The 27,500-nt window shown below is 58.6% G+C and overlaps 1 protein-coding gene and 1 long non-coding RNA gene across 3 annotated transcripts; both read right to left on the bottom strand.

Annotated features, from left to right (window-relative positions):
- Nucleotides 1–1,470: 1,470 nt before the first annotated feature.
- Nucleotides 1,471–3,169, bottom strand: LOC140686617 (uncharacterized). Its single transcript, XR_012060458.1, has 3 exons — nt 3,026–3,169; nt 2,270–2,385; nt 1,471–1,833 (listed from the first exon to the last, which is right to left on the bottom strand). It is a non-coding gene; the product is annotated as an uncharacterized lncRNA (long non-coding RNA).
- A 3,722-nt stretch (nt 3,170–6,891) lies between these two features.
- On the bottom strand, nt 6,892–24,320 carry HDAC11 (histone deacetylase 11). 2 transcript variants are annotated; one of them, XM_072941944.1, is made up of 10 exons: nt 24,173–24,320; nt 22,463–22,611; nt 20,235–20,335; nt 13,994–14,110; nt 13,026–13,068; nt 11,297–11,373; nt 10,212–10,274; nt 9,869–9,965; nt 8,772–8,950; nt 6,892–8,579 (listed from the first exon to the last, which is right to left on the bottom strand). In XM_072941944.1, the coding sequence occupies exons 2-10, from the start codon at nt 22,527–22,529 to the stop codon at nt 8,364–8,366; spliced, it is 960 nt and encodes a 319-aa protein (XP_072798045.1). In that variant the 5' UTR covers nt 22,530–22,611; nt 24,173–24,320; the 3' UTR covers nt 6,892–8,363. The 2 variants fall into 2 exon arrangements, with proteins under 2 accessions (XP_072798045.1, XP_006206831.1); XM_006206769.4 differs by lacking the exon at nt 24,173–24,320 and adding an exon at nt 23,565–23,722.
- Between the last annotated feature and the right edge of the window lie 3,180 nt (nt 24,321–27,500).

Consider the following 27,500-nt stretch of genomic DNA (forward strand, 5'->3'; position numbering starts at 1 on the left):
TTCTGGGGCATTCATTACGTGCTAGGCATTGTTTGAAGTGCTTTGCACAAGGGCCAACTTACTCACTCCTCACAGCAAGGCTGAGAGGTAGGTCCTGATATGATCTGCATTTTATGGATGAAATTGAGACCAAGGGGGTTGTCACTCATCCCAGGTCAAAGGAAAGTGAACTCCAACCAGCGCTGTCCACTATACCCCAGGGCTTGTCCCCACTCATGGAGGGTTCCTCCCACGCCCGCTGGCATCTCACCCCGAGCCCCCCGGCTTGGCTGCCAGCAGCTCCTTGGAAGCTCCAGGTGGAAAACAATTGTGGTGTTGGCCCGGGGCTGCTGGAGGGGCCCAGGCTCCTTTCTCTGTGTCCCGCAGAGGCCAAGCAGCCATACTGAGAGACCTAGGAAGGGCCTGGACGGGGGCGGGCGGACGGAAACACTCAGGATTCAGAGGCGACATTGGGGCCCCCCTCCCAGGTGTGGGACAGGGGAGGTGGTCTCCAGGCTGGCTGGGCGGAGACGGCTCCTGGCCTGTTCCCCCTCAGCCTGCAGGGCGCAGACTGCTGCAACACAGATGGAGTAGTTACAGCACACCTACTATATGCCAGCAGACCCTGGTCTGGGGTCGGTGCTGGGGGCTGGGGAGACCCAGTCCCTGACCCCTAAGTGTCCGATTGTTCCCCAAACCCCAGCAATCTCGAGGAATTCACCCGAGGCCACAGATGCTCAGTGATTCACATCCAGGGGACCCAGGTCCTCTGACCATGCCCTGAACCCACCAGCCATCGCCCCGGGCTGGCCTCCCTGCACTGAGCACCCACCACCTGCTGGGTCCCTCCCACGCCCACCAGACCTCCTGAAGACCCCTCAGGGAGGTGTCGGCTTTCCCTTGTTCTAAATGGAAGCACTGGGGCTGGAACCCAGGGCCTCGTGCATGCTACACACACGCTCTACCACTGAGCCACACCCCCAGCCTCCCCATTTCTGAGAAGTGGCTCTGAATTGGGGAGGAGGCTTGTCTGCACGCCTCTAGCTGGAAAAGGTGGAGCCAAGACCCCACCCCAGTTCATCTGACACCAGAGCCCAGAGTCTCTCCCAAACCTTCCCTGGAAACTCCTGGCGTTTAGAGCCGTGGGAGGGAGCTCTCCTGAGCCGGGAGGAGTGGGATCAGGGCCCCGGACACCACCCCCTGCACTGGGGATGCCTGGGCGCTGGACCTCGGCCGACACCATCCTTTTTCAATGATAAGTTATCTAGCTTAAGTCACACACGGGTGTACTCTGAATAATTCCGGTCTGTCCTTTTAACAACAGCACAGTTACCCTTAACAATGTGAGAGGAAGTGAGGGCCACACGATGCCTTCTCTGTGTCCCTGACCCCCACTGCCAAACATTTTCAGGCCACAGCACAGTGGAGTCAGAATCTAGGTGCTCATTGCGGCGGGGGCAGCTGCCACACCTGCGAAGAGCCCCGAGCTGATATTTTGTTGTGTCTGCTTTTAATGGCTATTCGGTCTCCTCTCTTACAGTTGGACTGTTATTTCTAAAAGCATGTAGGGTTTGCTCTGGAAAGTGGCAAACAAGCTTGATTCATCTTGTCAGTGACTGGATGGCCGAGGATTCTGCCGCGAGCAGAGCTTACAACAAAGGGAATTCATCAGAAGAACAAATTTCACCAAGTACCGCTCGAGATCAAGACACTCTGGGGACCCAAGAGCGTCCCCAGAACTGAACTCAGGGACCTGACACACCATGGCTGCCAGTCTGGACTGTAGTTTCGTGCCAAGTAGAGCAAGGCTCCACTTCCTCAAGTCACTTTACTGCCATCTGCTGGAAAACTATCCTGATAAATACAAATTTACCGCAGTTATTATGTGAACAGCACACTTCAGAGTTGTCTAGTGCACAACTCACACAGCTGTCCATGGCAGCCCTGTCTCAGCATCACCTGGATTCCCTCTTTCTCCATCGTGTTTTATCCTTTTCTCCCCCCATTTCACTTCTCCGCACCTTAGAAGGCTTTGACTTTGTGGCGGAAGTAGGACTGCTCTGTAACTCATGAGACAAGGTCCCTTCCCCTCCCATCCCCAAATTCAAAAGTCTAGGTAAGGATTCTGGTCCAGCTTGAGTCACACTGCATCACTAAACCATCTCTGTGGTCAGGGGAAGGGGTGGGTGTCGGGCAGAATGGGCAAGTTCGTGCTGTGACGTCTCAGCGTGGTTGGTTTCTTGCACACGTGGACCCTCCCCCCGCATCTGCCCCGGGGGGCTCTGCTCACCTTGGGTTTCCAGGGACCCTGACTAACAGATGTCACAGCTCAAAATGTGCTCCTGCCATCGCAGCAGCAAAGGGGAGGGCCCTCGAGAATCGCCCACTGGCTCAGAAAGCTTCCACCTGGGGGACACATAAGCCACTGAGCTCACGCTCGTGAAGCAAGTCCGTGGACACATCCGATTTCCGAGGGCAGAGAGCCGCGGCCCTGCTGGGCCGGCCGGGGGGGCTGGACTAGGATGGCCCGAACTGGAACCACATTCTACTCTCGGGGCAGCGGGGGCTGGGCTGGGGGCGGGCAGGGCTTCCAGCCTGGGGCTGAGGGGTGAGAGGCCCTCCAGGAGGGGAGCGGAGTGCCTAAGCAAACGACCGTCTGGGGCGGCAGCCAAGAGTGAGCCAGCGGAGCCGGGGGTGGCGTGTGAGCGAGGACAGTGGACGCCGCCGCCGCAGGAACCAGGGGACCCTCAGGGACCGGAACTCCGGGAAGGGGCATGCACAGCCTGCAGCCCAGGGAGGAGAGCTCGGGTGGCTGGGCCCAGGCTCCGCAGGCAGGTTTTAGCCGCAGAGACGCTTTGTTTCCCCTCTGGTTCTGTGGCGGCTGTGGGTGGGCGGGGGTGCCGGGGCGTCACTGATCACCCACATCCCTGAGAGCTGCTGTAGGTGGCCCCCTGAGGCCAGGCCAGCTCCCCCCTCCCAGGAGCACCGAGGTCAGGGGCCCAGCCAAGCCAGGCACCCCCTCCAAAGGCTCGGCCCCCGAAGGCACCTCAGGATCCTTGGAAAGGAGACGCAGGCCTTTAAAAGGACGATGGGCCGGCACGTGATCAAGGACCTCGGGAACCAGTTGGGCGGCTGCCGGCCTGTGTTTTCGGCACATTCCTGAGCTCCGAAAGGAGAAATAAAAGTGTTCCCTTGTCTGCGAGCTGAAGAGACAGCAATATTGTGGTGTAACTAGGACCAGATGGGCTCCAGGAATTTCCAAAGGCCTTTTAGCATATTAGACAAAATAGCCTCCCAGCCGCGCACCATAACTCCGTCTGGCCGCCTGGGTATCGGTTACCGCGACGCCCAGCGTGCTGAGCGTCCTGGCTGGGGGTCCCAGCAGGGAGGGGCCCTGGCCAGGCCCTGCCCGCTCCCCCTGGCCCAGCGGGAGCGCCCCGGCCTGTGGCCCTTCCCCAGATCTCCAAGGCCAGGGCACAGGCTGACAATCACACACAGAGTCAGAAAGGGATGGGAAGTTCCAGAAGCCACCCAGCTGGATGCCCCACCCCCGGTCCTCGCTGGCACACTCCCTGGGAGGGGTGGACATGATCATGGAGTACCCGAAGTGGGGCACCTGCAGCCGGCTGGGCGCAGGCTCTGGGACAAGCAGGGGGGCGTGTCCTGGCCGGGAGACCCCCCCTCCCTGCACCCCCGTTCCCCCTCTGCAGACGCAGTTGTGTGAGAAAGAAGCCGTTTGACACACACTGGCCGCATGACCTGTGCCATGAACCAGTTGTGTTGCATTGCTGCAGTGAGGATGCCCTTTGGGCGGCTCTGGCCCTGGGCACATCCTGCCTCATTCCTACCTGAACGGCGTCATTTGCTAATGTGCGCTGAGCACCTGCCTGCACCAGGGCGTCTTCCCAGGAAAGGGCCAGGGCTCTGGGCACGACTGCCTCGCAGCAGGCCGCACAGCTATCGGAGGAGCCAAGTCTAACAACTGTGCACACTGTCTCCCGACGGGTCCTCCCTACGCAGCGAGGCCCCCATCTCTCCTGGTCTCTGTTTCCTGTCTGTGCCACAAGAGGCTGGGGAGCGAGCCAGGAGGATGCATCCCACATTCTGGACCCTAATTCTGCCCTCAGGTGACCCAGAGACTATAGGCAGGCCCACTTCCATCACATGACACAGGCCTCTGTAGAGGGAGGGCCAGCCTCAGAGTGGGTCACCAGCCCAGGCTCACCTGCAGGTCAGCGGCAGAGCAGGTTCAAACCATGGCTGGCCAGCTCCGAAGCCCACATCCTTTCTCCAGAGACCCCCCGGGCAGGGCCCAGGGCTCCTGCTTGCCCTGTCAACGTGCATTAACCCAACAAGGGGTGCAGAGGAAAATGCCCGGGATGGTGGCAGAGGTGATGCCTGGCCGCTCGGTCCCTACAAGGTGGCCTTAAATAACTGCCCTTCTCAGCTGGGCCCTGACACCACACCCAGGGAATCGGGGGCTGCCTGCCCCTTCGGGGTCCCATCACATCCAGACATCAGGGTGCTGACACCTGCCTCTCCTGGGATGGCAGGAAGGGGCGTGAGCCAGGGGGCGGCCGAGGTCCCAGTGGGTGGCAGGACGCGATGCTCCCCCAGGTACTCTCATTGCAGTCCTTGGCCAGAGGGTCTGGCTGGGGGAACAGGGCACTCGTTTCAGAGTCAGGTGGCCTTGGATCCACTCCCTGGCTTTGCCATTGTCTGAGTGATCCTGGGCAGGTCGCTGCCCCTCTCTGAGCCTCCGTCTCATCTGTGAAATGGTGATGATGACTGTTGCGTTCCAGGCTTTGAGCGCTTCACAGACATTAGCTCATTTGACTCTCACAGCAGTCATCCCCGTTTGGTATTGTCCCCACGTTACAAATGAGTATGCCAAGGCACAGGGAGGTCAAGTTGCCCAGCCGGCAAGGGGAGGGGGTGGACTCAAGGCCGGGCCGGTGAGAGATGGGAGCTCATGGGTTAACCACTGCCCTGCAGCCCAGCTGACAATCACTCCCAGGGTGGCACCGGGCCTCCCCACGCTGGCCCTGGGCTGGGAGTGCAGCGTCCCCAGCCAGTATTGGCTGAGCTCAATGAAACCAACTCACGGGCAGGCAGCCCTGGAAGAGCTCCTGGCCCGAAACCCCAGGCCTTTGGCTGAGAAGCCAGGGAGGCATCTCAGGTCTTCAGATCTGCCCAGGAGCCTGATAGGCTGCGGGGGGCCCTGCCTGTGCCCCCACCTTTCTTGATGCCCCAGGCAGCAGGCTGGGTGTCTTCAGGCCTGCCCCTGCCCCTCACCAGACTCAGGCACGGTCCCCTCCAGGGGCTGAGTTACCGTGGGGCACTGCTGCCCCAGCGCCTGCTGGAGAGCCCCCCACCGGCCCCTGGGAGAGGAGCCCCCTCCTCTCAGGCCCCAGTGGACTCACCAGCCAGGCATGGCCTAGGGGAGGGGGGACGGCCACGTTCACAGAGCATCTCCTTAGTGCCAGGCTCCGAGCTGCCACCAGGGTACCTCACCCCCGTACACCTGCTCCAGCCTTGCAAGCTCAGGACCATGACCCACCAGGACGGCTGAGGAAGGAGGTTCTGAGAGGCTGTCACTTGCCCAAGGCCCCACATCCAGGCCCAGTCCCAGCAAGGCTCCCCCAGCGGTGGGCTTGGGCTCCAAGGTCCACCCGCTCCCCAGTGCGCGGTGGGGGCGGGGTGCCCCTCCCAGGTCAGGTTTTCAGGAGGCCTTGGGGCTGCCTTGTGCAGAAACCCCACATCTGCCAGGTGTGGGGGCTCCTTTTTGGAGGTGTTTTTCCAGGCTCTCCCTGAAGCACGTCTGACCCCACACCTGCCAGCCTGTCCCCGCTCTCACCTGGGCCGCAGCTTCCACCTGCCAGGCCTGCCCCTCGGCCACTTCACGAAGCTGGCATGTTCCCCGTGAGTTTTTATAACCTGGGGTACAGTTTGCCAAGAGCCAAGTACACACATCTTTAGAACAGATTGCGACACTCCCCCTGAGCTACCAGAGCATCGCCCGCGTGGCTAACACCCCCTGGGTGTTTGTCCCTAGGACGGCCCTTCAGGTGAGCACGGTGTCCCTGAAGGCCCCAACCGCGGAGGAGGAAGGGCCTGTGGCTTCCAGAGCCCAGGCCTGGGCTGGAATCCCACTCCTCCACCTACTAGCTGGAGGCTTCGAGCAACTAACCCCCCTGTGCCTTGGTGTCTGCATCTTTAAAACAGAGATAACGGAGCCTTGCCAGCCTTCATCCTCCTCGCACCCAGCACGGGGCCGACCTGGACCCCTGCCCACCGCCCCAGATGTCTCCGTCTGATGTCCATGTCCCTGGCACCGACTCTCGAGGGGCTGCCACGCCCCACCCAGGCCATGCCACTAATGCCGGGGGTGCCGTGGTCCCTCTGCGAGGCTGAGGACAGGGTCCTGCTCCCCACCTGCTGGGACCCCTCTGGCCTGGCCCGGACCCACGGATGCTCCAGCATGTGCGCCCAGCCCAGGGCAGGGAGAACCCCTGCCAGGGCCCCCAGCCGCCTCCCACACGGTGCAGAGCCACCATCGCCGCCCAGCCCTGCCTTCCTCAACCCCGAACCCCTCTCTGTCTGGAGAGCACTTCCCTCACCCTTGCCAAATCTGAGGCAGCTGAGAACAGATACTCTGGAATCTGGCAGAGCTGGGGTCAGATCTGGCTCTGCCTTTCACGAGATGCATGGCCCGGGCGAATTCCCGAGTCTCAGTTGCCTCCTCTGTCAAATGGGAATAACGACCTTCTTCGCAGGACAGAATTAAATACGCCTGCCCATCGGGCAGCGGCCCCACGCCAGGCCCCGTGCTCTGCGGTTTTCCCACCTTCGTTTCCTTTCATCCTGCGGAGGAAGGGACCCCTCACCTCAAGAACACACGGCAGCCAGCTCTGACCAAGAAGAGCCTTTATGAGTCTCTCAAACATGGGCTCCCTGGGGACAAGCCAGTCCCTCGCCTGCCCCCAGAGGTCGCTGGCTTGAGTGGGAGGTGAAGGGGTGTTAGGTGCCTCGAGTCAGAGACAGAGACCACGGGAGGGGCAGGGAGGGTGAGGCGTCCAGGCCATGATTAGTGCCTCAGGGCTGGTCCAGGTGGTCAGCATTTTCGACAATTGGTGATCTTGGGACCCTTCCCGGAAGCACCCCCAACCCCGGCAGAGAGAGCAGTGAGGGGGGATAAGGGAGAAAGTGGGAGAATTCAGGAGACCCCCAGGTGGCGAGGAGCACGCGTCCCACACCCGCACTGACCAGGGATGGACGGCCTTCCCTCCCCACCCCATCTCATCACGAAGAACACGCCCCGGCAAGGAGGAGTGTGCACCCCTCCCCATCACTGTGCCAGCTTCCTGGGGGGGCCTGAGCATCGCCCTCAGAGTAGAGCTGAGGACAAGGTCAGAGCCCACCTGGGACCCCAAATGCAGAGTGCGATCAGGGCCCAGCACTTTGGGTGAGGCCAGCAGCCCCAGCAGCCCCTGCAGCCCCTGCAGCCCCCGCCCTCACCACCTGCAGACCCTCCGCTCTCCTCCAGGAACTCCAGCCTGGCCTCACCCGCACCCCATTCCCGCCTGGACCTGCAGGACTCAGCGTGGCCACCTGCACTGCCCCGATTTCCCCGTCTGAGCCCTGCCTGCCTCTGCCCCCTCAAGCCTCCAGAGCTGAGTCCTGTCCCTGAGCCACGCATTCTACCCCTCAAACTGCCACTCTCCCTGGATGGGCGAGACACTGTGGAGATCCAGGTTTGGGGCCCCTCAGGCCTCCCCTCCTGCGCACTGCCAGGCAGAGGCTCTGGGAAAGCTGGTCCAGCCCTTGCTTTACTGGAGGGTGACAGACGGGAAAACCCACCTGCGTCCCCCTCCCTGCCGCCCGGACACCCAGGCCCAAGGCTCCTGCCTGCTGGCTGGGAATGCAGGGACCCCCCCTCCCCCCGAGGCCTGGCTCCAGCACCCCTCAGCCCTCCCAGGCCTGGGACGAGGAGATGAGGGTGAAGATGAGGAGGGAGGAGGTCCAGCCTCAGGAGAGATGGAAAAGTCCTCGGTCTGAAATGGTCGTACTGTTTTGTTAACCAGAACACCCCACCCCTGGGGCCCCCCCTGTGCCCGGGGGCCTCACCTGCCCTCCTCCCTCCTGGGAGAACCACTGTCTGTCTGCACAGGGCCTGGTCAGGCCATGACCATCACCGTGTGGGTTGTGCTGGGACTCAGGCCCTGCCCTCTGCCCCCGCCCACAGAGGGGCCTGGAGACCCCCGACACCCAGTGGAGAGAGTGGAGCTGTGCGCGAGGCCCCCCCACCCCTTGGTTGGAAAAGGAGAAGCACTGAGGGGCAGGTGGGTGGGCGGCAGGCAGGGAGCCGCTCAAGGGCAGTGCAGTCAGGGCACCTCCGGGGGCAGCAGAGGGGTGTCTGAGTTCTGTGCCGAAACGCTGGCTGCCTCGGGCCCGATGAGCCCCACGCCATGCAAATTAAGGATGGAGTCGGCGATGATGCGGGCCGTGCGCTTCTGGTACCCGCCCGAGGTCACCATGAGGATGGGCACCTGGCGGCCTCGGACCATCCGGAACACCAGCTCATCCCGCCTCACGACGCCCTGTGGGGGGGAAGGGGAAGGCCTGGGTCCTCGGGGTATCGGGAAGTCCTGCTCCAGGTCTAACCCTGGTCTGGACTGCTGCTGCTTCAGCTCATCCCTTCTGACATCAGGAGAAGCACAGGGCTGCCCATCTTCCCTGCTGCTGCTGGGTCCCAGGAACAGACCCAGCTTGGCCCCAGGGCCAGGACTCACCTGCGGGCTGATGGACAGCCCCCCAAGGCGGTCACCCTCGAGGATGTCCGTGCCCGCGTTGTACACAACCACGTCAGGCTGATGCTCCTTGAGGGCTCTCTCCAGGTTCCTCTCCACTTTACTCAGGTATTCGTCATCCTCCGTGCCCCATTCCAGCTCCACCTTCCTCCTGATGGCCTCTGCCAGGGTGGCAGGAAGGGCCCCAACATGCAGAGGAGGGACACTGAGGCTCGGGAGGGCAAGGTCTGCCCGCTTCCCTACCAGTACCCGAGGCAGAGCTGGAACTGCTCTGCCCTCAGCACTGCCCGGCCTCTCATCCTCTCATCCACCCAAAGCCAAGCTAAAGAGAGCAGAAGTGCTGAAACACAGACCCACAGGAAAGGAAAACAGGATCACAGAGGAAACGCCGCCCTGGGGACGCAGGGACCCACAGCAGGTGTCTGATCTCACTCTGTGAGCCCTCGCCTGCATGTGTGGACACCCCAGTGCCTTCAGGTCCAAGTCCGGCACATTCGAGATTCAGTTCAGAAACGGGTTCTGGGGGCCACATCAGTGGCTGAGTTACCCACAGCAGACCCGCTGGCTCTTCCTGCACAAATGTCCCCTCCCCACAAGGTGGGCAGGTCCCCATGTTTCCAAAGCTCATCTGAGAGCCTCTGCCTTTTGATCAATTAGTCTAATCCACCTGTATTTTTTGTAATAACTCTTATGTATGAACTGATTTCTGCCATCTTACTTCATATGTTCTATTTATGTATTTTTCCTTCTTGTTTCTTTTTCGTTCTTTCCTGTTTCCTACCAGACAGCTGCGTGCTTAAGAGAAGAGCACTTTATTCTTCTGGTGGCTACCCCAGTATGAGGACTCACACGTGTGTTTCACGGGCAAGTCTGTGTGGTCTTGGGTGCGTCCAGTGACCTCGGTTAGTTTAGGTCTCAGTTTCCTTGTCTGTAAAACAGGGACCGTCCCCACCTCAAGGAGATGCTGAGGACAACTAAATGAAGTGACCTCTGCAGGGCCCAGCATGGAGGAAATACCCCAGAGAGAGAGCCTCATCCAAGCAAGAGTGCACTTGAGGCTGAGGGCAGGGGCAGCTTACGCTTGGCAAGGCGGTCGCCGGGGTAGATGTGGCGATTGTAGACATCCATGATGTACACGCGCTTGTCACCCATGAAGTCCCGCTCATGCCCATTGCCCTGCGGGGAGCACACGGTCGTGCTCACAGGCAGGCATCCTTGGCCAAACCAGGACCCTCCTCCACACCCGAGGAGATGCCCCAGGCACCTGCGGGCCAGTGGCAGAGGCCCAGCTTGAGGCTTGGGGATGCTCCTTGGGGAGGCGGCCCACAGGGAGGGGTCGTGTGTCCGGCAGAGGCTGATGGGGAGCATGGGAGGCGCCTGGGGACCGAGCCCCTGAGACCCCAGCCCCCAAGGGACACTCACCTGATGGGCATCCAGATCCACGATGGTGGCCCTAGAGACGCCTTCCACTCGCTCAAACAGAAACTGCCCGGGGGAGAGGGGAGGGTGAGGACCCACACAGGTTGGAGGACGCAGCCCTCAGGGACCCCCATTGGTGAGGGGGTGGGGCAGGAGCTTGTACATGCTGGGGAAGGTCAGGCCACCGGGCAAAGCCTCCACCACACAAGAGAGCTGTGTGGCTGGCTCCACAGGAGCATGCGTGCATGTTCAGGGAAGGCTCCCTGGAGGAGGGGGCACGTGCTGTGCCCTGAAGGGCTGGAGATCAGGAGGTAAGAGGAACATCGGGCTGGGCCTCGGAGAGAGCCCAGGCTTCCTGGGGAAACGTGGAGGCTGCAGAGCCGGGAACCTCCCCTCCAGGCTGTGCCCGGAGCTTCCTTCTGCAGCCTCTGCCTTCCTGCAAGGCCCAGACCTAAAGCCTCCTCCTCTCCCCCACCCTCCAGGAAGGCCTCCAGGGCGACCCTTCTCCTAATGGCCTGTGGATCCGCCCCCTCCTCTCTGAGTCTGTGCCCTGGGAGGACAGGACCCACGTCGGCCCATTCTGGCTCCCAGCACAAGGCTGGGCTGGGGGAGCAGTGGGGTCAGTGCCAGCTCTGCCCCTTCTGGCTGTGACCCCACCCTTCTGGGCCCCAGCTTCCCCGTCTGTAACATGGATTAATGGGTGAGCCCTGGATTCAGAGCCCATGGCACAGGGGGAGCCCATAGTAAATGCCCGCTGCTACCTTCACCAACGTGATTATTACTTCTCTTGCCCCCTTGCTCTTCTGGAGCAACCCCCTTCCTCTCACAATTTAATACTGACACGAAAGCTGCTCCCCACCAGTCCCCTGCCCTGGTTGAAGGCTGTCCTCACCACAAGGGCACAGGCCCCATGGGAGAGGACGTGTGGGACCTGGGTCTGGGTCCCCACCTGGCTGAGCGACCCGGCTGAGCTCCCTCCCCTCCTGAGCCCCAGTTCCCTTCTCTGCAATGTCCGGTGAGAACTCCAAACTGGGGGGCTGTTCCAGGGAAGCTCCTGGAGGAGAGCCCCCACGTGCTCTGGGGCGCACCTTAATGGCCAGCGTGATGTCCGCGTAGGCGCAGAAGCCCCCGCCCCGGTCGCTGGAGCAGTGGTGGAAGCCTCCACCTGCCAGGACAGACGTGGCTCGGTCAGGGCCGGCTCAAGGGCTCGGCCCGGGATCTCCCGCCCCTCCTCCCTCCCAGCCTCTCCCCAACCCCCTGCGCCCCCCACTCACCCCCCAGGGACCCCCCGGGGGGGCAAAGTGAACTTGGTGCCTGGACATAGATGGTGTGTCATCACGGCCACCCCTGCCCAGAGCAAGAAGCCTCTCAGATGTCCCTACAAGTCAGCCCCCAATGCCCACCCCCCCGCCAGGGGATGGGAGCTCATCCTCCCCAAGGCAGAGAGCTGTTCCTTGTCCCCACAGGGCTGGGGCCTGCCCCCTGCGACTCCCACGCAAGGAAGGGGCAGTGGGGCTCTGGGGACCCATTTACCTTGCGACCGCCAGATTCTGTGGGTGGTGGAAGGGGATGGTCAGAAGGGCGCCCCCTGCTGGTCATAGCAGCCCATGGCAACGCGGAGGGCCCTGGAGACCAGGGTTCAGCCCCCTTTCCCCAACCTTGAGACCACAACCTCCACACCCACAGAGCCCCACTCCCCTGACCTGCAGGGGCCTCTGACATTGATCCCAACAGCCGCCCCACCCAACAGAGTGAAGCCGGGACCGGGGTACAAGGGGCTTGTCTCTTCCACCACCCAGGAGGCCATGATGGATCATAACCATGAGATTACAGCCAGCGGTGAACTCCCACCTGAGCACTGAGCTCGCTGAAGCCTCCCTACGGCCCTAGGAGGGGGCACTGCTATCACCGCCTCCATTTTACAGATAAGGAAACAGCAGCACAGGGAGGGTCAGCAACTGGCCCAGGGTCACAGAGCTAGCGAACAGCAGAACCACGATTCAGACCCAGACTGGATCAGGACCCGGGCTCTTAAGCAACCTCAGGCCGCACCACCTCCCATGGGGAGGGCTTCCGGCACACCTGTGGGAGCCCTGCTGCAGACACCTGGGCCATGCGTCACTCATCCAGCTTGATCAGCAGAGTATCATAACCTCATGATGATGCCAGCCTTCCCGCTGCGCACCTGGCCTCCCAGAGCTCAGCGCCAAAGGTGGGGCCCCTGCTCTGGGGAGCAGGGCGAGCCACCAGGCCTCTCTCCACATCTGTTTCCTCACCCATATAACACAGCTGAGAGCAGTACCAGCCCACACAGGAGACCGGACAGAAAAGGGCTTTGCAAAGTGTGACGTGCTGAGCCTCCCTGCCAGACAACGATGGGGACAAGGAAGACCGGGCGAGCAGCCCTTCCATGAGCCAAAGCTACAGAGTCCAGGGGCCGTGCTGGCCCTCAGGGCATGGCACTGGCCCTAGGCCTGTCCGCTCAGTGTCACGTGGCCGACAGAGCCCCCGCAGGCTGTCCCGGGCCCCAGGAGGCTGATGACGGCTTGGAGGGGAGCGTCTGACACTCTGCAGGACTTGGCCCCAGGCAGAGCTGCCCAGGCTCCCTGGAAAGGAGTGAGCTTCCTGTCACTGGAAGTGTGCAAAGGCGAAGCTGGGAAGCCTCCTGGGGGAAGTCTTTCAGACCAGGGTCCCACCTGGTCGGAGGCACTAGGTGGTGGTGGGGGGTCCCTCCCCAGCACTAGGCAGCTGCACGTCTGCTCCAGGGTCCTGCCCTCTGGCTCCCCCAGGGCCCAGGCCCGGCCCCAGGGCACTCACCCACGTTGATGGCCCAGCCTCGCTCCACGGCCAGCTTCCCCGCCTGGGGAGACAAGCACAGAGTGAGGCTGCAGGAGGCTAGTCCTTCACTCGCTCGCTCACTGAGCCACTCGCTCACCCCAGCCACAGCGTTTCCAGCCCCCTCTGAGGCGGGAGTGAGCTGTGAAGTGGGGGTACGGGAGGCACCCCCCAGCACACTCCGGACCGGCTGGTTTATGAGACATGCAGCGCGTGAGCCCCTTTGCAGTTTTAGGGAATGAGAAAATTAAAAGTTGCGTTCTTAGGACTGCACGTGAGCTGACACGGATGCTAATGTGTCTTTCAAAGGGAAAACAGACATTTCTGCCTTGGAAATGCTGTGGACTTAAGACTGAAATCCTGTAGGAAATCATAATTTGGGAGTGGGCAGGAGTATTCTCATAAACTAAAAAGAATGTACAAATTAGCAAAGCTTAAAAGGAAACTACAGGGATCACAGGCGTTGGTCTGGGTCTGAGTTAGGTCATCCGACTTAAATCTGAAATGCGCCTCTTCCATCAGCGCCGCAGCCTGCGGCCAGTTTTAGGGAAACCTACACACAGGGTGTGAAACCCAGCTTTGTTCTCGGCTGCCCCACCGGCCATCGCACTGAACTCTTCAGGTTTTGTTTCCATCTGAAATCTGCAACCTCGGAGTCAGTTTTAGGACAGACTCCCTGGGGGCGGTGAGGCTGCATCTTAAACACCAGCAAACACGGTAACTCCAATAGGCGGTCTTGGGGGAGGAACAGTGACTCCTAATGTCCCAGATGCGGAGCCTTCGGAAGAAAGAGCTCTTGTTGCTGCCTCGCGTACTATTCAGAAGACTTCGCCCAACCACTGAGTGGGACAGGGCGTTCCAGATGGAGAGCCTGGCAGACAAGGGGTACAGGGAAGGAGTTGGGGGCCTCCGCCCGCCGTTGCTGCTCCATCCGCCGGCCCCCCACCTACCATTATGGTTCCTCCCGTCTGGGTCCGCAGGGGCTTCAGCACCTTCCTTTGCACGAGGAAGTTGGGCAGGAAGATGACAGGGGGGATCTCCGTAATGGCTGCGACCGCAAAGGACCACTGTGGAAAGACACGCGGATCGTTGGCCTCCCTCTGCCCGGTGGGCCCAGAGGCAGCAGTCGGGGAGCGGACTCCCCCTGTGCCAGCTTCAGGGTGCCTGGGGAGCTCCCCGCAAGCGCAGCTCCTCGGGTGAGAAATGAGAGCTCTGGGTTCGGTGCGGAGACATTGGCACTGCGTTTACCGAGCTGCGAGTCCGCCCGCCGTCCTCCTGCTCCCAGGCCCTCTGCTGCCCTCTAGCTGCCGGCGACTCCAGCTCACTGGGGAGAGGACCCAGCACTGGCCCGGCCTGCCCACTGCACACAGGGGCCACTGAGGCCCTAGGGGGAGGATCTTTCCTCTCAAGGTCGCAATGAGTCACTGACAGAGCCGAGTCTGGAGCGCAGGGCTCCGGCTCCCCAGCACAGCACACCATCTCCATCCACTGGGAATCAGAACATCCCTTCCTAAGGGGCTGGACGCCCTCATCTCTGCTGCTGTCGCGGGAGGAGCTGGGGCACCCAAAAGGCCTCTGCACCACGATCAGGACACAGCCTTCCCTACCACCTCCCGGGGCCTTCCCGACCACCTCCAGGGGCCTGGGCAAGCGTCCAGGCACCCTCATCCTGGACCATCTCCTGCCTGGCTGAGAATGCCTGAGGTCCAGGCCCCTGCTCAGCACCGACCCCAGGCAGAGCCCCGCAGCGGCCCTGGCACGTGGGAGGCATTCACGAAGCTCTTGCTGGGAGCCAGGCCCCGGAGGTGGGGCTGGTCCTGCGCTCACAGATGGACGTCTGCCTAGCAGGGAGGCGTTGACATGCCGTATGACAGCTATGCGTGGGGGTGGTGGGGGGAGAAAAAGTCTGGGTGGGGGTGGGGCGAGAGGCTTTGGGAGATGGTGACGTCATGCTGAGACTGCAGGTGAACGGCAGTTACCCAGACGCACGGGTCACAGTAAGATGGTGACCTCAGTCAGCGACTTGACACCTGTAAGGAGAAGATGGCGCAGCTGGGATAGGGCTGTGCTGGCCGCTGGTCGGAAGGGCCTGGTCTGCCCAAGGGCGTTCAGAGGGCATCCGCAGAGCAGTGGGAAGCCGTCAGACGCGCACAGCTCCCAAGCTGCCGCAGTGACAGGACCAGCCAAGGGAGTAACAGAGGCAGCCGCCCCGGGGTGGGGTGGTGAGGGCTGATGAGGGCCTGGGGGAGGTGAGATGGGCGGGTCCAGGCAGCAGGTGGGGACCCAAGGCAGAGGGCCGGGGCCCAGAAGGGGAGCCCATGGGAGGACTGAGGGCAGGAGGGGTGGCAGGGTGCAGGGGGGGCCAGAGGAGGGCAGGCAGAAAGAAGGTTTCCCTAGGAGAGGCCCTGAGAGGGAGAACAGGAAGATGGCTCTGCGCTCACCCGTCAGGGGGATTTAGGACTGGAGGGGCCTGGGCCTGTTCCACTGTGGGGTGGGGAGAATCAGCAGAGAGGAGCAGGGGAGGATGGGGCAGAGAAGTGGGACAGGACCCAGGGCACCTCTGCCAGGGGCACCCGCGCGAGGCCAGGGCGGGGGGCGGGACAGGACCCACGTCAGCCCCCAGAGGGGCCCCTGCAGCTTCAGCCACCAGCCAACCGGGGAGACTTTGGTCAGGGTCCAGATGTGCTGCCCCCAGGTTGCCTGCACCGCTGCCAAATGCCCATATGGCACCCCTCCCAGGCAGGCAAGGCTGAGGACGGCTGAAGACTGGGGATGCTCTCTCTGCTTCCTCACTCAATGCAGGAGCCAGGGAGGGCGGCCCCAGGAGCTCGTGTTCTAAGAAGAGAGAAGCCCGTGGGCGCCCCATTCTTCTGACTGTAACACAGAGGCACCACGGGGCCAGGGAGGTGTGGGTTGGGAAGCTAGAGCTGGGAAGAGGGAGGCTAGACAGCTGCAAGACCCGTGTGTGTGTGTGTGCACGCGCGCACGCGTGCATGCACGTGCTGGTGGGTGGGGGCACCTGTGTGCATGTGTGCGGTGGTGGGCAGACCTAGAGAGAGGAAGGCAGCTGGCTCCACCTGTCCGTCACACCAACCCTACCCCTCAGCACAGGCCTGGCACGTGGAGGCACAGAACCACTGTTCTCCATGAATAAGTGAGCAAACACTTATTCATGGAGGAAAACGGTAAGTCACTGCCTGCCCAAACCCTCAGCAGCCAGTGGGGGGTGGAGGATGAGAGATACTGAAGCCATATCTTGAAAAGGAAATGAAGAAAGCAAGTTCATTTACAACAACATCAAAAAGAATAAATTTAACCAAGCAGGTATCAGACTTGGACCCTGAAAACTACAAAACATTGCTGAAAGAACTTAAATAAGATCTAAGTAAGTGGAAAGACATCCCGTGTTCATGAGATGGAAGACTTAATATTGTAAAGATGACAATACTCTCCTAATTCATCTACAGATTCAGCACAATCCCTATCAAAATCCCAATGCCTGTTTTTTTTTTTTTTGGAAATGAAGAAGTTAATCCAGTAATTCACATGGAATCTTAAAGGACCCTGAAAAGCGAAAACAGTCTTAAAAAAGAACAAAGTTGGAGAACTCACAGTTCTCAATTCCAAAGTTGACCACAAAGCTTCAGCAATCCAAGCGGTGCAGGCTGGGCACACAGACTGAGGGAAGAGAGCGGACAGCCCAGAATTAACCCACACATCTGTGGCCAAGTGACTTTCCAGTAGGGGCCCCAGACCAGTCAATGGGGAGAGAAAAGTCTCTGTAACACATGGTGCTGGGAGAACAGGGTGTCCACACGCAAAATATGAACTTGGACCCCTACCTCACACCACATACAAAAATTAACTCAAAATGGATCAAAGACCTAAATACAAGCTAAAACTATAAAACTCTTAGAAGAAAACATAGGGGTTAATCTTCATGACCTTGGGTTTGGCAACGGATTCTTAGATACGACACCAAAAGCACAACCAACAAAAGAAAAAAAAATACAAATTGAACTTTAGCAAAGTTTAAAAATTTGGAACATCGATGGAGTGAAGACATAAACCACAGAATGGGAGAAAGTATTATTTATAAATCCGGGATATATAAAGAACTATGACTCAACCACAAACATAACAAACAACCCAATTTTTGAAATGGGCCAACAGACACTTCTTCAAAGAAGATACGTAAGTGGCCAAGAAGCATATGGAAAGATGTTCAATGTCATTAACCATTAGGGAAATACAAATTAAACCACGATGAGATACCGCTTCACACCCACTAAGTTGGCTTCAGTTAACAAAATGGAAAACAAGCGTTGCAGAGCTGTAGCGACATTGGAACCCTGTGCGCAGTTGTCAGGAACACAAAATGTGCAGCTGCCGTGGGAATCATTTTGGCTGTTTCTCAAAAAGTTCAACAGAATTACCTGATGGCCCAGCAATTCCACTCCTAGGTGTATCCCCGAGCTAACTGGAAGTACGCACTGAAACAGACCCTTGTTTGTGAATGTTCACAGCAACAAAGGCACAAAGGCCAAAAGCTGGAAAGAACTCCAATGTCCACCAACCGAGGAAGGAATAAACAAAATGCGGTCTGTCCACACGACAGACCAGGACTCAGTCATCGCGAGGAGCGAAGTGGAGACGCCTGCTGCGAGGGGAGTGAGTCTTTCTTTTTCATGGATGCATAGTCGATTTACAAGGCTGCGTTAGTTTCCAGTGGATAGCACAGTGACTCGGTTACACATGTATTCTTTTTCAGATTATTTTCCATTGTAGTTTATTACAAGGTATTGAATATGGTTCCCTGTGCTGTACTGTGCTGTTCGTCTATTTTATTTGTAGTAGTGTGTATCTGTTAATCCCAAACTCCTAACATATGTCCCCCCTTTCCCCTTGGGTAACCATAAATTTGTTTTCTATGACTGTGAGACAATGCTTGGACTGGACATGGGTCTCACCTTTGTGTCAAGGGCATGTGGCCCTACGTCATTCTCCCGTGACACCTGGGACAAAGTCCAAACTCCTCCGCGGCCTGCAGAGCCCATGGCCCAGTGCTGCCGGCCTCCCTGACCACTTCACGCAACCCCTCAGTGTTTGAATATGGCTGCTTCCAGGGGGGACCAAGTCCCCTCCCCCTCCAGCCCTGAGACTCTGCAACATTCTTCCCTTAAAACCCCACATTATCACCTGCTCCTCATTCTGTGGTCTCAGCTGGCACATCACTTCCTCTGTGAAGCCCTCCCTGACTACTCAGGCCAAATGAGCACACCTCCGCCCAGTTACCCTCTTTCTTTTTTTCCCTTCAGAGCCCTTTGGTGCTCTCTGAAACATAACTGTGTGGTAACTTCTTTATTTTCAGTCTTCTACAATGAAAATGCAAAACCATGGGAGCAGGGAACCTGGCTTACTCTTCTTTTGTACTCAGTACATAGTGAGTACTCCCTATAGATGTGTTAGACGACTGAATACTTCTCCTTCTTAGTAGGTCATATGGAAATCATCATGTTTCTCTTTTTGCTCTGGCTGCCAGGGAGCTTCAAGCCAAATATATAGCTCAATCATAGTGTCTTGGTTGTGCTGGCATACCTGAATCCTCCTCCTGTCCTGGACCTCAGTTTTCTAGTTGGGACTCTGCCTGTTAATACTTGTTTTTACTACTTATCACATAGTAAGCGGTCTTCAGGCTTCTGGGGGCCCAAGGCCAGGCATGCAGTCAGTTCTTCAAAAGGCCCTTCAAATGGATGGGGCCCTGGAGCCTCTCCCGACTCCAGCTTTGTCCCGGCATACTCACTCCACCCGGCCCCACCTTGCCCCAGCTCAGTGCCTCCTGTCCCCACCCCCACCCTCCCCCCGGACTCTGGCACCCATGTCCTCCTGGCCCAGCCCCTGGCCTATGGACGGTGATCATGCATGTCTGGGCCCCAGGAAACCAGGGCAGCCAAGTGCTGGGCTTCCTGCCAAGACCTCGCACACCTCTCTCTCCCAGGAGCCAAGTTTCACCCTCTTCCTGGTGATCCTTCCTGAGCTCACACTGTCGCAGCTCCATCTAGAATTCTCACAGCTCAGGGCCAGCGCTGGGGCAGGAGGGAGGGCAGCAGCTATGACCAGGACCTGGGAAGACTGGACTAGACACCCTGTCTCGAGTCCCCCCCCCCCAGGCCTGCCAGACTTCCCAGGTGACCTTGCGCAGCGGTGGCCCCTTTCTGGGCCTAGGCTTTTTCATCTGCAGAGGGGAGGGGCCTGGTGACCTCTGGAATCCTCTCTGGCTCTGAGTCTGAGTCCTGCTGGGGAGCCTAGCAGTCAGGTCAGGGCTCCCACACTCGGGGTTGAGGCCCTGCAGCATCCCTGACCCCACCAGGTTCTGGGGCCACCCTGGCCCAGCCTCCCCCCTGCCCCCACACAGGACCGACGAGGACCTCCACCCTCCGAACTGCAGCCACCCTCGAGAACTGTGTGGCTCCTCAGGAAGGAGGTCACTGGCAGGCAGCCTGCAGGCGCAGGTCAGTCAGTAGGTGGGATTTAAAACTCTTTTTAAACTCATTTTGTGTTGCTACATTAAGGAATCAGGAACTGTCACTTAGTGATCTGAACTTCTGGCTTCTCTTTAAAAGTCAGGCCCTTGGCCGTGCTGCGCCCACCATGGAACTGGGCGGTGGCTGCTGGCCTAGGAAGGGCAGGAGCTCCGGTTCGGCCCCCGACACTACTACCACCCCTCCTGACCTCTTGTTTATGTCCCCTGCTGGGCCTTGGGGTGTAAAAATGAGTTTTCAGCCCAACAGTTTTGAACAAGTCTTAAGCAGTAGAAGCCCTTAGAAGAAAAGCTGAAACTTCAGCCCAATATAAAAGCAGGCCCAAGGGGAACAGCTTTGGCTGGATGGGGCCAAGGGGCTGGGGTCCCCCATGCGTCATCCCAGCAGGGGTCTCTGAGGCCTGTCGACAGAGCACAGACTGAAAGTCACTGAGATGGACACCCCAAGCCCCAGTGGAGGCTCCATCTCCACCAAGTGGCCATCCTGCTGTCACACTCCCAGGGTGGGGAGCTCACCACCCCTGGAGCAGCCCGACCACGGTGTCTCCTCTTGGGGACCAGAGACTCACGTGCTCCCCCTGCAGAGGGACAGGAGTGGAGCCCCCCAACTCTGGCTGCCCCTCCCGGCTGGCAGCCCCCAGGCCCCATACCTTGAGCTCGCTGAGATAGCGCCGCGTGTGCACCACCAGCAGGTCTTCATCCGAGGCCTCCCGCGCCTCCACCAGCATGCTGTCCGACAGGAGCTTCTCTTCTGAAAGCACAGAGCAGGCACCTGCATCCCTGCTGGCCTCCAGGCAGGCCCGGCCCAGCCCCTCCACAGGCTGCAGACTCAGTCTCAGACAGCTCTGCCCCGGCAGAAGGTGGGCAGTGGGAGAGCGGGGCCACCTCCCAGGCCTCGGGCCAGGGGTGAGACCTTGTGCACAGTGAGCCTCGTGGGCCCCAGGCCACTGACAGCCGGGAGATGAGTTCAGCTGTGACTGACCACCTTTCAGAGGCGGGTGGGGCGGGGTTGAAGGTTGACTCTCAAGGGGAGAAAAGCTCTTCTGATCAATTTTCCCTCCACCTTTGGACGACATCACGGGAGGCTCGGTGTGCTATGGCCCCTCTTTAAATACGCTTGACCCTTGTTCATCTCCATTTTTTTAACCACTCCCAAACCCAGCAATCAGCTTCACAGCAACAGGAAGCACCCTGAGCCGAAATACACTGTTGTTTTCATTACATTTATTTTTTCGAACGTGACCTTCTATGTGTGGCAAATAAAACTGGCTTTTTCTATTTAGAGGACGTGATGTTCCCTTTTAAAACAAATTTATTCAAGTTTTTAAAAATGAAGGCTAAGTCACTACAAAACTGGAAGGAAATGATGGAACCAATGGTAGGAGGCGGCTGCAAGGCCCCGAGAGCGGGTTGCAAAGGACTGATGTTTGGGGAACACTGCGTTGTGTCCTCACTCCTCACACACACCACACAGGATTCGCTCCAGTTTGCAGAGGAAGAAACTGAGGCAGAGAGCTCAGAGGCATAGTGAGAACAGGACCATGATGCTCTGGGCTCAAGGGAAATTGAAGGATGAGGTTAGACTCTAAGGGACCTGTTTTAATGTGTCACCCTTAGAAGGCAACCCTGGTAGAGACCAACTAGTTCCATATATTTCCCACAAATAGCTCTGCATACAGCAGGTATCCTCCCACCCTGAACATTCCATGGCTCCCCACTGCCTTCAGGCAAAGGGCCAGCTCCTGCCCTGGTGGCACCCAAGGCCTTTCACCCTGTGGCCCTGCCTCCTTTCCACCCACATCCTCAGAGGAGAAAGGCAGGAACTCAGGAGGACTGTCAGCTCAGAGATGAGGGGGACAAGGAACCCCTCTGTACAGCTCCTGAGCGACACAGGAGCCCAAGGGGCACTGTAAGCTTTTCTTCTTAGTATTTTTCTTTAAATACTCATTCTGGTCACTCTTGCCAATGGAAAATCAGTATCACTTACCATCAATAGAAGTGAACCAGAAATAAAAACCAAAGATACAAAATCAGACAACAGTGTTACGAATCTCTGATTTGATTCTATTCTCTGCAAGGTGCAGAGCCCGAGGCTTGCCCTAGATTTGTTACAAGGGAGGTGGGCTAGCCCCAAAAAGCAACTTCCTCCAAGGTGTGATCAGCAGGGCTGTGTGATTTAAAGATATTCAACTCTTCATCCTGTGCTAGGTGGCACTGCAGCGAACATTTCCTACCTCCCTCAGTTTAAGAACCCCCAAGACAGGGAATAAGAACATATTTTTCACTGGCCCACTGTGAGGCCTGAATCTTCCACTTGAACCAGACCCCTGGATTACAAGCCGCAGTTGAAATAGTGAGCTCCCCAGAGTATCACCCTGTGCAGGGGATGAGCCGTGGAGGGGAGGAATGTGGAGCTGAGAGTTTCAGACCCCACGCTCCCACTTAATGGCTGTGTGACTTTGGGCACATTTGCTAACCTTCCTGGGCCTCAGTCCCCTCCATCTGTAATCACTGGGGCTGGAGCAAAGGCTGTCCAACCTCCAGGGCCCTCTGAGCTTGTAGGACATGGACATTACATTCCTCCAAACTTCCTAGAGACAGCTTCCCTGGGCCCATCATTCATTCATCAGCTCCCCTTGTACTGGGCCCCCAGGGACAGAGACGGGATCTAGGTCCACAGCAATGGGGAGCCAGTGAAGGTGGGATACAGGGGCATGTCATGCTTCGAAGTCTGGAAAGATCGTCTTGACAGCATGTGTGGAAGGCAGTCTGAGGGTTGGAGCTGGGAGGGTCTGAAGCTTATGTTTGGGGAAGACAGCATGGGGTGGTGGCAATGGGCAGAGGAAGCAGAAGTAGGGTCCCAGGGGGCCTTCCATACCTTTTAGGAAGCTGATCACTTTGCCCCATTTTCCTGCGTCAAAGGGGTGCAGCTTCTCCAGGCCCATGAAGGTGATGTTGTAGCGTGGCGAGTACACGATGGGCCAGCGTGTCTCCGGCACATGCTGGTACAGCTGGGTTGGGTGTGGCCTTCCGTGGGCACAGGGACAGACAGGGACATCCTCAGTGTGGGAAGCAGCCTCCCCTTCTGCGCCAGCCGGCTCTGAATGAACAGACAGCCCTGACCCAGTACCACTAGCTCCCTCGGCGGCAGGCAGAGAAAGGGTCACTTAGCAACAGCAACAACAATAATAATGCGGGTTCCTTTCTGCACAGCTCTTTCCCACACTATCCAACCCAATCCCCGCAGCAGCCCTAGGAGGGAAGCACCACCATCGCACCAGGGGCTCCGAGAGGGGACCAGGTGTGCCCAAGGTCACACAGCGGGTCTGTGCACCCAGGTGGGTCTGGCCACGAGACCTCAGCGTCTCAATCCCACATTATAGCAATTACACTGAGTAGCTGTGTGACCTTAGGCCTCACTTTCCTCAACTGTAAAACGTGTGGCTGTTAGGATTGAGATAACGCATTTAACCACTGAGCATAGAAAGCGCCCTATCTCTGAGAGCTGGGGGGACAGTTTCCGGAAACAGCAGGTCGGGGCTCACACAGGCTGCGGCCCAAGCCAGAGCCAGGAATGGGGGGTCACCTCGGACCCCGCCGCGCGGCTGACCCCCCATCCCAGCTCCTCAGCCGCCGCACAGGGAGCAGAAACCCAGTTGCCACTGCGGGGGCCTCCGCACAGCTAGTGGGGCCCGCGGGCAGACGTCAGACCTGCGCATGTCGCGGGCCGCCGCCAGGTCGGGGCTTGCGGCCAGCTCCCGTCCCGTGGGCCGCAGATTAGTGGCGCGGGCAGATTAGGACACGCGAGGCCGGCCTGGGCACACGCTGCCCGAGCACCCCTCGCCCGCCGTACCTGGGCCCGCACCTGGCGGGCTCGCCCGGCCGCCCGCGCACTGGTGCTCCCGCCCACGGGGACCCCTGGCAACCCCCGGTGCTTGGCCCCGTGCCCCATCCCGCGCCCCTACCCCAGCCGCACTCACATCCCGGGGCCGGGCCCTCCCTGCGCTGCCACCGCTCCGCGACCGGGCGGGGCGGGGCGCGGCCCCGCCCACGACACGCCCCCGGCCTCGGCCGCCTCCGCTGGAGGCGGAGCTCCGAAGGCTCGGCTCCGCCCGGCCCGCGCCCGCGCCCGCGCTGCGTCACAGAGAGCTGAAGTCCCGCACGGGGCGCTCCTGCGGGAAGGAGGCCACGCCCCTGACGCCCATCAAGAGCTAAATCCCGCCTTCCGCAGGCAAGTATCCAATGGGATCGCGCCTGGCTCGGAAGCCACGCCCATTGGGGGATGGCCGCACGGGTTTTCTTGAGCGCGCGTCACAGAGCTGGAACGGGCGTCATCGCCCCGCCCCAAGGGAGGGGCCATCGCATGCCCCGCCTCTGGCGGCGTTTCTGCACCGTCCCAGCCTGGGCGTTGGGGGCCGGGCTCCCCTGAGGACTCCGAGGCGGAGTGGCGTGTGGCACTGGGCACGCATCCGCGCTCTGGGGTCTGTCTCCACGAGTAAAAGGGGAGAGTGGGGCCGTGTGCCCTGGCCCTGACGTCTCCGACCTAAAGGGATGCACGGCCTCTCTGCCTTGAGGCCGACCCCCTCACCTTCGGTGTCTCTGACATGAGACAAGCGCTCCCCAGTCCCGTAGGCTCTCTGAGCCCCGGTGTCCTTATCGGAAGAACCAGGCTGCTGATCCAGTCTTCAGGGTACAGCTGTTTATCTGCACACTTCCCCCTCCTCCACCCCAGGAAGCCAAGACGAGCCGGAGCAACTGCTGAGAGTGTCTTGGGGCTGGACCCTGGGAGGGGGCCCCAACAATAGAGCCCCAGACGACGCAGACAATGAGCTTCTCTGTCGGCCCAGCTGCCCCGCCCACCAAACTGAAGCAGCTGACCCGGGGGCTGCCAGGAGCAGGGCAGCTGGGATCCCTGGTGGCTCCACGAGGACGTTGGTGTGGCAGGGTGGGGCACAGACGTTTGAACAGTGCCCTCCATGTGCCTATTACCCGACTGCATGATGGCACTGGGTCATCACAACCTAATCCCAGGAGGGGGTACTCTCATCACCCAATGTTATCATGAGGTAACTGAGGTTCAGGTCTGGATTAAACCCAGACTCGGCCACCTGCCAGCGCTGTGACTTTGGGCCACTGGCTTCAGCTCTCTGGCCCTTCATTTCTGTGTCTGCAGATGAAGTGAAGCCCGCCTCTCCACCCCATGGGGAGGTTGAGAGAATCAAAGGAGACAGTCATGCTGATTATTATTTAAATAGCACGTAACATGTGTTAGGTTCAATTCTAAAAGGTTTATGCTCATTTGATCATCACAGCTACCCTAGGAGGGCAACTACATTTATCCCCATTTTACAGATGAGGAAACTGGGGCACAGAATGAAGTAATTTGTCCAAAGATCCTGGATGTGGACAGATAACTACAGCCACAGAAAGAAAAAAGTAAAAATAATAACAAAGGAGAAAGTGCACTCAGTGGCCCTGTGTCACTGAGAGAGGGCGACTTCCCCACAGGGAGCTTGCCCTGTGGTTTAAGAAGCCACATAGATGAGCCTCTTTTCGAGAGACCAGAGATCTGGGGCAGAGTGGACCAGGGAGAAGAGGCCTAAAAGAGTGGGACTATTCTGGGTAAGAGGGTTTTTTTAAGTTGTGTCCTGTGTGTCCCAAGGAGGAGGGTGATCTGGGGAGCTGTGGGCATGGGAACACCTTCAAACCTCCATGCCAGCTTGAACCACCAACCCACACTATTACCTGTGGGCAAAATAAACTATGTTATTCATGCTGAGTGGCTGAGGGACTCTTTGGTACAAAATCCTAGTCTGTCTGCTCATCAAGACACCGTGATGGGACACAGCAACAAACCCATCCGGCAAGACCCAAAAACCTTTATCAAGCTCCCAGGCTAGGGAGAGGGACAAATCGTCATGATTACAAAGTGTCCTAAGTGCTGTGAAAGGCATAAGGTGGGATGCTGAGGGAGAATGCTGGGCCCCTTTGAAGAGATGACTGTGTTTCACATTTTAACCATGTATACCTTATTCTAAATGTCAGTGTGTAAAACAAAATCCCGAATGGACTGAACATTGTATACTTATCTTTTTCCCCCCTTTCATGCAATCTTGGAATAGTGTGTGTGTGTGTGTGTGTGTGTGTGTGTGAATAAAGATAGCTATTGAATTTTAGTTTTAATATATTTGAGGGGGGAATTCGGTTTATTTATGTATTTATTTGATGGAGTTGCTGGGGATTGAACCCAGGACCTCGTGCACACTAAGCACACACTCTACCACTGAACTGTACCCTCCCCATTGGAATATATTTCAACTGAAAATGAACAAGCCCCCAAAATGTAAGGCTTCTTTTCAACAACACGGTCATACAAAGGACAACATGAGCTGTGGAAATGCACCGAAGGTGAGTCATAATTGGCACAGGCCCCATATTTTAATCCTACTTGATACTGGTTAAATTGACACAGTGTTAATTGTTCAAGTAAGCACCTCTATTCCCACTGCGCTGCCGCACCTGACAGCCTTATGCACGTTTAACACCACAGCAGCAATCACAACAGTAATATTTGCTAGAATTTGTTAAACCCTCAATGAGGACCAAAGCACTGCCAAATATGTATAAGGTGTTTTGTCGTTTCATTGACAAAGAGATGATTTTTACACAAGCAGAGGAAAGTGCAAGTCGAGGCACGGAGGCCAGAGGAGCTTGCAGTCAACAAGAGAAAAGGGGGAGTATTTTATTCCCACCACCATATGTAACTGTACGTACCGGGCCGTACTGCACAGGGTCCCAGCAGGAAAGAGGACCCCCTCGCTAGGGGGTATTGAAGAGTTTGATGAAGCAGTGATTTACCTGAGGTCTGGGGGAGAGCTAGTGGAAAGAACAGGGGATGGTTCTCAGCAACAGTGGGGAGCGCTCCCCTCTAAACCTGAAGGGAGGTGAGAGCTGCAACTATGGTTCAGGGGTTCCTGAGAAGAGCAGCGTTTAGAGACAGCCAGCCCCTGTGAAAACTGTGGGTAGGCGGGGAAACAGCCTCCCGCCCTCTGGTGTCCACTGGTGCCTCTCATTGGCTGTCTCCCCTCCCACTGGCTGAAGCCAACTAGGAGCCAAGCAAAGGAAGCCCAGGTGGCTGGTGTCCACAGAGGTCAGCTTCGTTAGGGGACAGAGCAGGGTGGGAAATTGTAGCAAGCGGATCTGGGGGTGGGGTTGAGCAGAAATAACCACTGGTGGTGTAGGCAACGGAGATTTCTGCAGCCCTTTCTGAGCCAACTCTTAAACAGGAGTGAACTGGACTTGACAACTGACCCTGTCCCCAGCACTGTTGACCCAAAGCACTCACGGAGACTGCCACCATGGAAACCTGCTGCTCTGGCTTGACCACCTCTGCCTACCGTCCACACCCCAACTCAAAGAGCTGGTCCAATTGTGACCAGGCAGTGCATCTGGTGGAGCCGTGGTACAACCTGTAGACCCCTGGCCTCAGCCTCAGCCAGATGAGTTTAACAGGGCCTTCCAGCCCCGCAGGGATGTTTGGATACCCTGGCTGGGATGAAGGCATCACTCCCATCTCTGGGCTCCTAGCAGCAGTTGGCTCAGCCAGGGAGGACTGGGCCCGAGGGAACGCCACAGCCATGGGATCTCATTAACCCACAGCACTGCCTGGCCCCTGTCACCCGAGGGCCCGTGAGCCCAGCAACAAACAGCGCACACGCACTCGGGGTGTCCCTCCGCTGCACACGTGGAGGGACACGCACCTCACAGCCACAGGCACACACCTACCACATCACACCCAGACACACAAGCAAACACACGGACCGGCACAGGAGCACCCTCAGTGCAGTCACCACGCCCAGCTGGCCTCAGCCACGCCTGCCAATTCTTCTAACCTTCCGTCACCGGTTTTCCTGATT

Source organism: Vicugna pacos, chromosome 17 (assembly GCF_048564905.1).
Source record: "Vicugna pacos chromosome 17, VicPac4, whole genome shotgun sequence".
NCBI classification, from domain to species: Eukaryota; Metazoa; Chordata; class Mammalia; order Artiodactyla; family Camelidae; genus Vicugna; species Vicugna pacos.

Bases quoted from the DNA above. Each gene is read 5' to 3' on its own strand.
- HDAC11 (XM_006206769.4), bottom strand. The intron at 9,966-10,211 runs GTGAGTGTCCCT...TGCTCCCCGCAG, and splicing joins TGGATCTGGATGCCCATCAG to GGCAATGGGCATGAGCGGGA. The intron at 8,580-8,771 runs GTGAGTCCTGGC...TCCCCCCCACAG, and splicing joins GGCTGTCCATCAGCCCGCAG to GGCGTCGTGAGGCGGGATGA.